Raw genomic sequence first — 11,187 nt, forward strand, 5'->3', positions numbered from 1 at the left:
TTTTTTATTATTTTCTTCGGGAATTTATTTTCCGTAGTTGTCCCGTTTACGGGATAATTTTTTGAGCAAGATGTGCATATTTTTATATTTGACGTTACATCTAAATAATTTTTTATATTTCATTCTCAGAGCACTACGATCAAAAGGATAAACTTGGGATGCTGGCAAAATTATAGAAACGATTTTATGGGTTAATTCGTAAGGATTACCTGTACATCTAAAATAGGCACGTTGCCTACAGTGTTCATGGTGTCCCATGGATGGAGATAATGACAAACGTGCGTAAAGATGTACGGACTTCAAAGTGCCTGTCTTTCAAATTCTATGTGAAGGTAATCTGGATCTTATAATTTAGAAATATTGTTAAAAGATTTCTTGTTATATCCATTTTACAGGTTCTGTACGCCTTTAAGTTTTTAACTTTTTCTCAACATCCAATGTCGGATTACGCGTCTAAACAGTCTCGAATAGATAATAAATTAAACCAAAATCCTTTCTAACAATATTTTATTTCATTTTTTCTATTGACGTAATGAATGTCCAATAAAAATGTACGATAAATCACAACTACTGTTATTTAGTCTAAATTATGCCTCGCTGTATTCCAAGTGTTGATTTAATAACAAGAAACATAATATATTCCTATCTATGCGTTTCTTTGCAGTAACTAGCACTTGATTATTATCGTATAGACTAATATCTATTCACGAAACGGAAACGAAGTGGCTTATTGGGTACATTCACCATCATAAAATTGCTTTTGATGTCAGCATAATCATATTCAACTCTGAATTGTCGTACAAGCTGAAATATGAATAACGCGATCAATTAATAACGATTACAATAATATGATTAAACCTAACAGTAAATACCTTTGCTGTCAGTAGCATCATTTTTATTTCAGCCATACTTTTTCCTAAACATGATCTCACACCATATCCAAAAGGTAAATAGCTGAAGTCTGTATCTTCTTTTGCACAACTAGACAACCATCTTTCTGGCCGGAATTTTAACGGATCCTCGAAGTTCTCCTCGCGTTGTGAAGTAATTTGATTTGCCATTATGACAAATGTCTATAAGAATTTATTTCTTAACGAAGCAATAATCTTATTTAACTACATTTTGCTATTACGCTTACCCCTTTAGGTATCGTATATCCATGAAGATGTATGGTTTTTGGTAACAGTCTAGTGATGTAGGGGATAGCAGGGTGTAGTCTTTGAATCAAATAAATCATTATCGTAATAATATAATAGTGATATCTACTCGATGTGTACTCTTATGAAAATTACTACCTTAAAGTTTCTTGAAGGCAAGCTTTCAGATATGGCATATTTTTCAATGTTCTTTCCGTGAAAGGAGCATCGTTATTTGGCAAAACAGAAGTAATTTCATCGTAGAGTCTTCTTTGCGTCCGTGGATTCTTTGCCAAATTATATAATATAAACGCCTCGGAGTTTGCCGTCTAGAAATCGAATAAACGTTAAATTTCATTATACATAATTGTCACTGCTGTTATGCTGTCAATAATTACCGCTTGAACACCTAAAATGATCATATCCATCAGCAACGTACAAATGTCATCTGGATGAATACCTTCGTTCACGAGAAGCTTTTCCAAAACAGGTGAACTATCCTCAGCCATTAAACTTTTCTCTGCATGGGATTTGCGAATTCGAAGTTTACCTTGAGCTTGGCGGACATATTTTCCTATGACACTGAAGAAGACGTTCACGAAATTTCCTGGAAATAATTCCATGTACGAAATTTTCGTCATCAACTTACTTATCGAGCACGTCACAAGCTTCGAAGAGCTTCTTAGCGAATGGAGTCAAGAAAAATCGCCACACTTGAAAGCCAGTTTCACAGCGGCTCATGTACTTGTGAGCTGTTAACAAGGCGTTAATAATTCTTGATGTTTCGGACGTCGGATTGTAGCCTGGTGACTCCAAAAAGCCGAGCCGCTTGTTGAATGTTACGTCGTAAAAACACTCCATGGCCCAGCGAATCATGTCTTCGTGGAAACTAGCAGGCACCTATTCGCGTCATTAATTTATCGTATTGTATCGTAAGGTTAACATTACCAAATTGTATAAACTGTAATATATATACTTCATTTTGTCTGTTACGTATTTTGTATATCCTAGTAATAACTTCGTCGCAAATCGTATCGATCTTTCCAAAAAAGCTTGGAGCAATTTGACCGAATATTTGCTCCACCTTTTCTCTCACTTCTAACCATTCTGTACCTTGCCTGAATAATTTTTTGATGAATAGATTTCAATTTTACGTGTATACAAATTATCTGTGACAGGTGCAGGTATTTACTTACATAGAAAACGGCCCTGCAAGACGATATTTACGATAGTTCAGTCGATAATGTTGTAGAATATCGATTCCGCTTCTTATAGGCGTATCGCCTTCCTGCTTAAGGACCTCTGCTATGTGTTCGGGTCTACATTAATGAACAAGGGTAATGAGCAAAAGCGTAATAAGACAGAGCTATCGAAAATTATTACCTTGGAAAAGGTTACCTGTGAATCATGACAATGTCTCCTGAAAGAGGTCCATTAATTCTTACGATACAACCGTATTCGTTGAATAAATATTTTAAAGGTGTTACATTGCGATTCCACGTCAGTCGTCCTGAAAATTTGTTCGTCATTTGAAATTTATCTATTTATCATCTATTTTCGCAGAGACAAGATTGACACTGAGCTATTTCAAACTTTTATGAGATTTACGTGATATCGTCTGAATTCTTTTATTTTCTGTAACTATTCTTTCATCGAGATACCAAAGGGAACGCTCATTTGGAAATTCGAAGAGCAAATCGAATTTTTCTTTTAAAAGTTTTCTGTCCACTATTTCTTACGATCACATTTAAAATTCTCTAACGATAATTGTACAGATAGAAACAATACTGGTCTCTTCGAATTTCAACCTATTGGTACTTCAACAGATCGTACCCTGGGTGAATCTGTTGATTAGCAGACTGGAAAGCACTTGCGTACCGAGGAGCGGCACGTATTTCCAATATTTCTCCCAAATCTTCAAAATCGCCGGTCCAGGGATCTCTTCGAAAGGCAATGGCGTCTTATCACCGGTAATCTGCGACTCGATCTTCGATGTAGTCACCTCGAACGTAGTAGTTGAAACTTCTGCAGCCGTTTGATCCAGCAGAGGAATCGCATCTGTACGTAAAGACTCGTTGACGACAGAAGCTGCTTGTGACTGAGTCATGGATGCAGCTAAAATGCAGAGAAATATTGATAACCTAACGAGGACAGTATTTTCAAAAATACTTACAGAGAAGATCGGAAGTGTCGATATTTAGACATTTCTGACTCTCGCTTGCTGCCAGAGGTTTCGACATCTTCATCACCGAATATTGTCGAGAAATCGACATTAAACGTGGTAATAATCGTTGCATTTTAAACCGCAGTTTGTTAGCCCCCGATTAATATTTTCTTTTAGGAAAGAAATAACAGCTTAGTTGTCCTGGTAACCGGCAAAAAAAATGTTAATATCGTTTTTGCAAATGGCGTCACAACAGGGTGAAGTACGTGTCGAATCCAAACAAACGGAATAAAGCTATTTACGTATAAACTTTATTTAACATAAAAATTTATCATTACAGATTACAAACTAGACGATATGAAACATCGTAAATGTACATTGTAAAATTCACACATCAACTTCGATCTCCACATCCTCTTCGTCTTCCGAAACAGTCTTTTCAGTCGTTGCACTCTTTGTATCATCCTTCGCTAATTTTCTAGACGATTCCTTCTGGGAATCGGAGTTCGATAAAGCAGTGTTTTCGCTCTCTTTCGTATGCCGCCATTTCATTCGTCGATTTTGAAACCAGACTTTTACCTGAGAAGAACAGATCATCGTTCGAATTCGACTTTTCCAATTGCTTTACGTTCGCAGCTAATTTAATGTTATACTTGTGCGTCTGTCAAGCCTAAAGTAGCAGCAAGTTGCCGCCTGTCCGGTTTCGTGATGTACTTTTGCAGAGAAAATCTTCTTTCCAAACCTTTTCGTTGCAAAGAACTGAACACAGCCCTCGACCACGATCTTTTTCTTCTGGTATTGGTCTCTGATTGATTGGTCGGTGTCGAGGCAGACGATATCGGTACTGTAAAAGTTCGTAAAAAGCTAAAAGGTTTTAATCGCTCTCGAAATATTTCTAGATCCTATACAAACACGGTAAGGGGAAGTGCTTGGTTGGATAAAACAGAGGCTTGAGGATTCGTCGCGGTGGACGCTAGTGCAAGATTACAAATTAGAGGGAAACGTGACATGATGTAAACATTGTAAACGGTAGTCTTAGCTGGATGGGTGTCTGTTTCAACAGATCCTATCCCGAACAAGAGGCCTCCAAGATTGGGTACTTCTGGCTGATTTACAGCCCTACAGAAGTATACAACATGTGTACGAGTTTAAACAGTGTGGTTCTCTCTCCGGTTGGTACGGTCCTCCGCATGAATTGGATGGCTAACAGTTAGTAAGGTCATACTTATTTCGGGAACTTTGTGCTATCGTTTGAAAGTGCAACTTCTATTGATAAATTCTTACTTATTCTATTGTTAGTCATCGATTATAAGCGGTTGAATCATTTGGAAACATCCGTTTCTGCTTAGTTTTCGGTGATCTTTTATTATATCAATATTTTTATCACATGTAAACAATATACGAACGAAAAGCAAAGGGGAGTCCAGGTTTTCGACTTTTTAGCTAACCAAGAAGGAGTACGACGAAACCGCTGTTTACATCGACTATAAACGAATGGTGGCACTTAAGATGTCGTTTAAACACGAACAGGAAACACGGGAATACACTGACGCGTAAATATTTTGCTCTACTTGCTGTCGAGTATTCGGAGACAAGACAGTAGTCCATATGGTCACATTTGTTAATGACGCAACTTTCGTTTCATGAGCTAGGGTTTTTAGACGATTTCCGCTAAAGGCATCGACACGATGACGAATAACGTTAAATCGATTAACTCGCGTAATATAGTTGTATTAATTTTAGAAATACGTCTATACATAGAACAAAGAATAGATTACGAGCAAAGATTACACTTTTTAATTTCTCACCTCTGGGAACAGGTCGAAGTGGTGCCGGTCGATAAATACTCGTATAATTTTCGACTACACCGTTTCCATGGTTGGTACTTGCGTAGTTTCCGGAAATCGCAGTTTGAACGTAAGAAAATGGAGGGCAAATTCGTAGGGCTTCGCACCTGACGCAACCTCCAGGACAAGGACACCGCACCGTGGAAAATTGTACCGGAAGCGGCCTTAGTACATCTTTCGAAACATATATATTTATTCAGAAGTTGACCATGCAGGTCAAACAGGCAGTACGATGTCCATTTCATAACGATTACTTTTTTTGAAAATCGAGTCAACTAATGGAAATAAAGAAAATAATTTGAAGAACACGATAGATAGCCGTTTTTCGTTCCATTACCTGTTTTCTTCGATGAAATTTCATCCGACAATATACGTTCTACTCCAAACTTCAATTGCTTCGAACAATTCGTATCCACAACGCGAGTTTTCACTTCGTTCATCTTTATCTTTTCCCTTTAACTCACTTACACGAGATTCCGATTATCCTAATATTTCCGACGCACACTTTTAACGACTACGACATTTTCCAACAATGCTCCACTTGAAATCGTAATCCAAATAAATCACGCACAAGTACACTCCACCGAACTACGAAGTTTATGTCATGATTAAAAGTGGACACAGTGTTTTTGACAATGATCCGATTCTTCGCCGATTACAAATAGAAGATGATCGAATTATCAGTCACTGGTGTCAACGAAAATAGTTACAGGTTAAACAATGACTTTCACGGAAGTGCATCAGAATGAACGAGTGAACGAGTTCCTGCCATGTTCAGAACGGAATTTGGTTTAAAAAAAAAATGATCCGAGCTCGCTGCAATTTCGTACGTGGGATTGGTCCACATGGACGGTGTAGGCGTGGCTCTCAGAAGATTGGTCCCTGAAGGACGATGAGTCTGATGTCAGACTCGATGGAGCATTGCTCGGAAGAATTCCCGATTTGATGCGTTTCACCAAATAAATATTATAAAATACGCTTAACGCATAAAACGGGATAAATTACCGGGAAATTTAAAAATAAATTTAAGAGAAAAAAAAAATATAAAATATAATTAAGAAAACACTTTGATATTGCAACTAGATATAGTTCCATTTTATTCGAATATAATTTATTATACAGATTACAATTCTTTAAGGTCATCTTTTTATAGAAATTATAGTTTTCACATGTACTACTGTAAATCGTTACCTACCGCTATCATTAAATAAATTCGATTACATTGAGGAATCACGAGAACGAAAATTTTGAACGTAATCGGTAATCTTTTTAGAAATGAAGTTCCAAAAAACAGAAATAGACGCTATTCGGGTTATACATGTCTGAGGAATAATAGCATAGAGACGTATGGCTGATGATATCTCTGGAAGCCATATGGTTATCTTTGCATGCAGACTTTCGGAGTATACAGTCACTTAGGTGTTTATTTGAAGAGCCATGTTTGAAGCAGCCTCTACCCACATGCTAAGAATATTCTTCGGGATATGTACACACCGTGATCCTCTATTCGATTTTATTAGGTTTTAGGATTTTCAAGAGTCCGGCGAATCATGATAAGCGAACCCCTAATTGAGTCCGTCAATCATGATCAGAAATTTTTACCACGAATCTCTTATATTCTCGTGTGAATCGATCAGATCGATCCTCGAATACGAAACTTACGTTTTCAACTATCCGAGATTCTACTATCCGTGATTTTCTAGCAAAAGTCTAGCGATATCCATCGATAGTGGCGAACGTAAGTCTTGTATTTCTACTTTTAGATCCATTCAAAGCATCATCAGTTAATATTGTACATTGTATAAGATTTTGACAGCAGGATCATTCCTTGGTACAGCTTCTCGATTTCGGAATCGTTCTCTACCGCATCGTGCATAAGGGAGTTTCTTTTTGGACGATTATAGTTTTGCAAACCCTGCAGGTTCTGAAATGCGAATGTCATTTTTGTATGTAGAATATGTCAGCTTCGATTCTCAATTTTGTAACTCGATCGCCTAAAACAAAAGATCAACTCACTGAGAGCACTATAACGTTTCCATTGCCCGTGTTTCCCATTGCGTTTTGACGAATTGCTGTTATTATAAGAGTAAGCAAATAGCCACCGAAAGCAAGAAACGAAAGCGCTGTGACTGACAATTGGAATATCTTTGAAATTTTCGTATCTTTCCCCTTATCTTCGTGATAATCTTCGTAACGTCTCATTGGCTTTTTGTTCATTCTTTTCAAGGGCTGTGCAACGGGCAATGATGACGAAAATGTTCTACTCGATATCTCTTCGGCTTGTACATCTTCCTCGACAACATCTATGCTCGTAAATTTATTTAATCGATTTCATTTTTCAATTACCTTCTTAAGTTGAATGTGTTTCTAAGGTTTCGAAAAAGTTTACCTTCTTCGTCCGCAAGTGAGGACTTTATTTGAATTAATTCACTCATTGGTAGTTCGCTCAAACAATAAACTTCCTGCGTATAAAACGATGTCCGATTTGCCAATGTAACTTTCAAGCAGAGACATATCAATAGAAACGGTATCACGCCGGTATTCATGTTAAACTGTATTTTACGATTTAAACTGAGTTGTGAATCTCGCGAACGATGCTTCACCGACAACGATGTTTCATCGACAAGGTTCGTTTCGTACTAGTTCGAAAAGGTAATGAGGTTCTCCGAATCTGGAGATCTCGTCTCTCGTGCTTGGTTGACAAAGCGAAAAGAGTTTCAATCGTGGTCATCACGTGACCAACTAGGAACAGGAACGTTACGAATCAACAAGGTGGAAACAAGTAATTAACATCCGTTAGAACCAGGTCGAATGTAACTCTTAGTGTAGGAAAAGCTCCAGTCGCGATACAATGCAGAAGTTTTTGTGTACCGCTTTCTGCATTTCCATTATAGCGTTTTGTGCCTCCGGTTTACCTCAAGAGGATGATGGTTAGTCGCAAAACTTAAGCTTCACGATAAATCAACAGCTCGTTAATTGATTCGACTCGTAGGTGTTCTCGACAAGATAAAGACAGGCTTGGAATATGCGACCGATTATCTGGAGACTGCAAAGGATATCGCAGATCTGGTTGCAAAAAGTTTAGGCGCTAAGCAGAAGGAAAGACGAGGAGAGGATGATAAAACAAAGGAGAAAGGAAGTTTCGGTCCTTCTAACGTTATGTCCGCGTTCTTCCGTCTTTTTGGACTGGATTCGCAGAAAGTTACAGCAATTGCTGTGAACAGCGTTATATTTCTTGCGCAAATGGTACGTGTCTATTGCTCGATGTTTTACTATCAAATAATGGCGAGTCTCCGATCTGCAGATAAGTTCGTTGTTTAACTTGAAACCTCCGAAAGAAAATGCCGCCAGGAGTTTGGAAGACGAGACTGATGCTTCATCTTGGAATCCAGCTAAACTTATCACGGAGAGCAAGAGCGAGAGAGTGAGTCACACTGAATACAAAAATGAAACAGAAATTGTAAGTTACGAGATAACAGATGCGAATAATTTTCTTTTTAGATACAAAACTTAATCGAGCAAGCTCATGACGAGAATCTACCGGTTCGACTGATCGAGAAACTGGATGGTGCTGATTCCGCGTGTATCAGATTGCTGGTATGCAAAATTTCACCGGTGATAAGGGCGACGCAGAATTTCCTAAAAAACAAAGCCCAATGTAAATCACATCAAATGACTTCGTGGTTGCCCAAAAGAGACGAATTCGAGGAAAACAGCGATGAATGCGAAAACACGCATACCGATTGCAATTTATTTTCCTAGCGGTAGTTATTGAATCGACCTGTAGTTTATTTAACTTTATTTGCTGCGAACTTGGTCGGAAAAAAATGACGGTAGGCCTGCAGGAATTTTTCAGAAACGCTGTAAAACCGAACACTTCGAATGTCGTATAACATTCATTTGAAGGGAAAATTTGAAAGGAAAATAGTCGAGACCTCTTTACGTGTAATAGCTGCGTATGATGGAATTTGCCAGGGATGAAGGTGTTGGTTTGCATAGCATATATATTTGCGTCCATACAAATATATACTATAATACAGAATATACAAGGTATTCCAAAATTAATTTACTGAACATTGCACATTGTAATATCTCTGGCGTACCGCGAGTATTCGTCGATGAACGAAAAGAAGAAAGCAGCGAAGTCAGAACTATCTTCTTTTCTTCAAATATGCACCATTTATTTTGAAATAAACACCGGTGAATTAAGTTTGGCAATACCCTTTATATTTCGAGCCATCTCCGGGATGGCTGCGGTCGCATTCGATTATCCAAATAAAATTATATTGCTTGAAGTCGTTTAATCTTTACAAACAACATTTGTCTCTTGTATGTTACATAAGAAAATGCTTGTGATCATGGAGTATGGAATCGAAGCGTTTTCATGGAAAAATTATCCCGACCGCGTTGCGAGGACGCTTATCGTCCGCTTACCGATTTTTAGCGACGATTAACGAAATAATCATCGATAATATCTGTATAAAACGCATTGTGCGAGAGACGTAATATTCAGTTACGTAACAAAATTACTCAATCGAGTTATAAAATGAACTACTCGCAAATTATTGCACTGTAGACGAAGCACCTTTTGACCGATTAAATAAACATAGAACCATCGGACGTAATATATTAACGATTTATCAACTTCCGAAGCAATAAACGATGACGATACATATTTTTCACCGAGGGAAGATACTTGTATGATTTATAAGGACGGTGCTAATGAATGATCTCTACTCTTAGAAATCTTCGTGTCAGACGAAAGTGTCAAACATCTTAAAGTGACCCTACGATTCCAAATATCGACTCAATGTCCTATTGGCATTAACTTTAATCGATACAAAATCAACTATATAGTTTGTTCGATCGCTGTTCTTACGATACACGAACATCGATTAATATCAGGGCCGATTGCTAAGTAAAAGAATATCGAATGAAATATCAATGATAAGATTATAACAAGAAAGAAGGAACCATTCGAGCAATAACTACTTTGAAACAAGGTTCCTTGCGAAATTACCGGAAAGTTTTCTACGGTATAGTTACGTGTCAGACATTTCAGTGTAAGCTGTCACGTTCCACAGTGTAGAAACTTTAATCGTTCTACGCTATACATCTAATGAGATCAAAATTATTGCGATCCATATGCTGTCGAAGGTTAAATGTCGATCGAACGTTTCTAAAATTAATAAATCGATACGATAGCGTTAATTAGTGGCTTCTGATGATCGATCGATCGAGAAACCTTACGGTATATACCGTACTTACGCGCGAATCGGTTTAGAAAGTCGATAATTATGAAACTTTGGCGTTTGATAGACATCATGATAAACGCAGCAGAGAACATCGTACGCGCTGCAAGTTCGAAGCTCGAAGAAGTTGTCGATAAACTAACTCGAGTCGTCTACGAATCCCTGTTTACTATGGTATGCGACTTACAACATACACGATAATTAAGTAACTCGATACAAAAGCTAAGTCTTTCCGTTGACAATTTTGATTCAGATATCACATACGATCTGATAAAAGGAAAACCGAATCGACACTTCTCGTACGACGAAGATCACGCATCGGTTTCATCGCATATCCGTCTCAAACGCGATGAACGTTACCTGAAATCATTCGAAATATCCGATACATGTATATTATAGTAACCGTATATGATATAGGAGGTACGCATATTATACATTCTCGTTACATTTACGGAAAAATCGATCTCGAAAATATATAAAGGTTCAACAGACTGTTCGGGGAAAAAGGAACCAGCGGGTCATATCGAGCGATACGGCCATCGAGAAATTCTTATTTACAACAGAACTCCGTCGCGCCTGTATTGATCTTTGGGCTTCGCGCAAATTCACGCATTTGGCTCGTTCCCTCAACGACTCACGAGCTTTGCACGCTGAACGGCGCGATGATTCGTTTCCCTTTATGAAAGTCTTCCGTTTTTACATGGTCATCCACTGTAACGTTAAAGTTACTATTAAACGAACAGTGTCGGTTAAAATTTTTGGATAAAATAATAATTACATCGTCCTAT

General features: G+C 37.8%; 4 protein-coding genes across 4 annotated transcripts; 1 reads left to right on the forward strand and 3 right to left on the reverse strand.

The window, feature by feature from the left end:
• Nucleotides 1–490: 490 nt before the first annotated feature.
• On the reverse strand, nucleotides 491–3,472 carry LOC117230210 (probable cytochrome P450 12a5, mitochondrial). The gene is given in 11 exon segments (XM_033487370.1): nucleotides 491–804; nucleotides 873–1,073; nucleotides 1,139–1,217; nucleotides 1,296–1,465; nucleotides 1,535–1,718; nucleotides 1,786–2,036; nucleotides 2,113–2,254; nucleotides 2,333–2,455; nucleotides 2,535–2,646; nucleotides 2,970–3,298; nucleotides 3,300–3,472. Coding segments are annotated over 11 exon segments (1,836 nt in total). The 5' UTR covers nucleotides 3,434–3,472; the 3' UTR covers nucleotides 491–693.
• A 122-nt stretch (nucleotides 3,473–3,594) lies between these two features.
• On the reverse strand, nucleotides 3,595–6,134 carry LOC117230209 (H2.0-like homeobox protein). Its single transcript, XM_033487369.1, has 4 exons — nucleotides 5,485–6,134; nucleotides 5,109–5,321; nucleotides 3,954–4,144; nucleotides 3,595–3,879 (listed from the first exon to the last, which is right to left on the reverse strand). The coding sequence occupies exons 1-4, from the start codon at nucleotides 5,585–5,587 to the stop codon at nucleotides 3,688–3,690; spliced, it is 699 nt and encodes a 232-aa protein (XP_033343260.1). The 5' UTR covers nucleotides 5,588–6,134; the 3' UTR covers nucleotides 3,595–3,687.
• A 126-nt stretch (nucleotides 6,135–6,260) lies between these two features.
• LOC117230374 lies at nucleotides 6,261–8,152 on the reverse strand. The gene is made up of 3 exons (XM_033487759.1): nucleotides 7,537–8,152; nucleotides 7,164–7,450; nucleotides 6,261–7,071 (listed from the first exon to the last, which is right to left on the reverse strand). The coding sequence occupies exons 1-3, from the start codon at nucleotides 7,691–7,693 to the stop codon at nucleotides 6,928–6,930; spliced, it is 588 nt and encodes a 195-aa protein (XP_033343650.1). The 5' UTR covers nucleotides 7,694–8,152; the 3' UTR covers nucleotides 6,261–6,927.
• LOC117243621 lies at nucleotides 7,803–8,959 on the forward strand. The gene is made up of 5 exons (XM_033511264.1): nucleotides 7,803–7,929; nucleotides 8,042–8,077; nucleotides 8,134–8,393; nucleotides 8,452–8,571; nucleotides 8,649–8,959. The coding sequence occupies exons 1-5, from the start codon at nucleotides 7,803–7,805 to the stop codon at nucleotides 8,907–8,909; spliced, it is 804 nt and encodes a 267-aa protein (XP_033367155.1). The 3' UTR covers nucleotides 8,910–8,959.
• Nucleotides 8,960–11,187: the final 2,228 nt, after the last annotated feature.

Source organism: Bombus vosnesenskii, unplaced genomic scaffold (genome assembly GCF_011952255.1).
Source record: "Bombus vosnesenskii isolate JDL3184/JDL3185 unplaced genomic scaffold, Bvos_JDL3184-5_v1.1 scf7180000013266, whole genome shotgun sequence".
In the NCBI taxonomy this organism is placed as follows: domain Eukaryota; kingdom Metazoa; phylum Arthropoda; class Insecta; order Hymenoptera; family Apidae; genus Bombus; species Bombus vosnesenskii.

Excerpts from the sequence above, each read along its gene's own strand:
- LOC117230209 (XM_033487369.1), bottom strand. The coding sequence starts at position 5,587 with ATGAACGAAGTGAAAACTCGCGTTGTGGATACGAATTGTTCGAAGCAA. Across the intron at positions 5,322-5,484 it reads AATTTCATCGAAGAAAACAG|ATGTACTAAGGCCGCTTCCG; the intron begins GTAATGGAACGA and ends ATGTTTCGAAAG. Across the intron at positions 4,145-5,108 it reads ACTTCGACCTGTTCCCAGAG|TACCGATATCGTCTGCCTCG; the intron begins GTGAGAAATTAA and ends GAACTTTTACAG.
- LOC117230374 (XM_033487759.1), bottom strand. The coding sequence starts at position 7,693 with ATGAATACCGGCGTGATACCGTTTCTATTGATATGTCTCTGCTTGAAA. Across the intron at positions 7,451-7,536 it reads CTCACTTGCGGACGAAGAAG|ATGTTGTCGAGGAAGATGTA; the intron begins GTAAACTTTTTC and ends TTACGAGCATAG. Across the intron at positions 7,072-7,163 it reads GAAACGTTATAGTGCTCTCA|AACCTGCAGGGTTTGCAAAA; the intron begins GTGAGTTGATCT and ends TTCGCATTTCAG.
- LOC117243621 (XM_033511264.1), top strand. The coding sequence starts at position 7,803 with ATGAGGTTCTCCGAATCTGGAGATCTCGTCTCTCGTGCTTGGTTGACA. Across the intron at positions 8,394-8,451 it reads TTATATTTCTTGCGCAAATG|ATAAGTTCGTTGTTTAACTT; the intron begins GTACGTGTCTAT and ends TCCGATCTGCAG. Across the intron at positions 8,572-8,648 it reads CGGAGAGCAAGAGCGAGAGA|ATACAAAACTTAATCGAGCA; the intron begins GTGAGTCACACT and ends TTTTCTTTTTAG.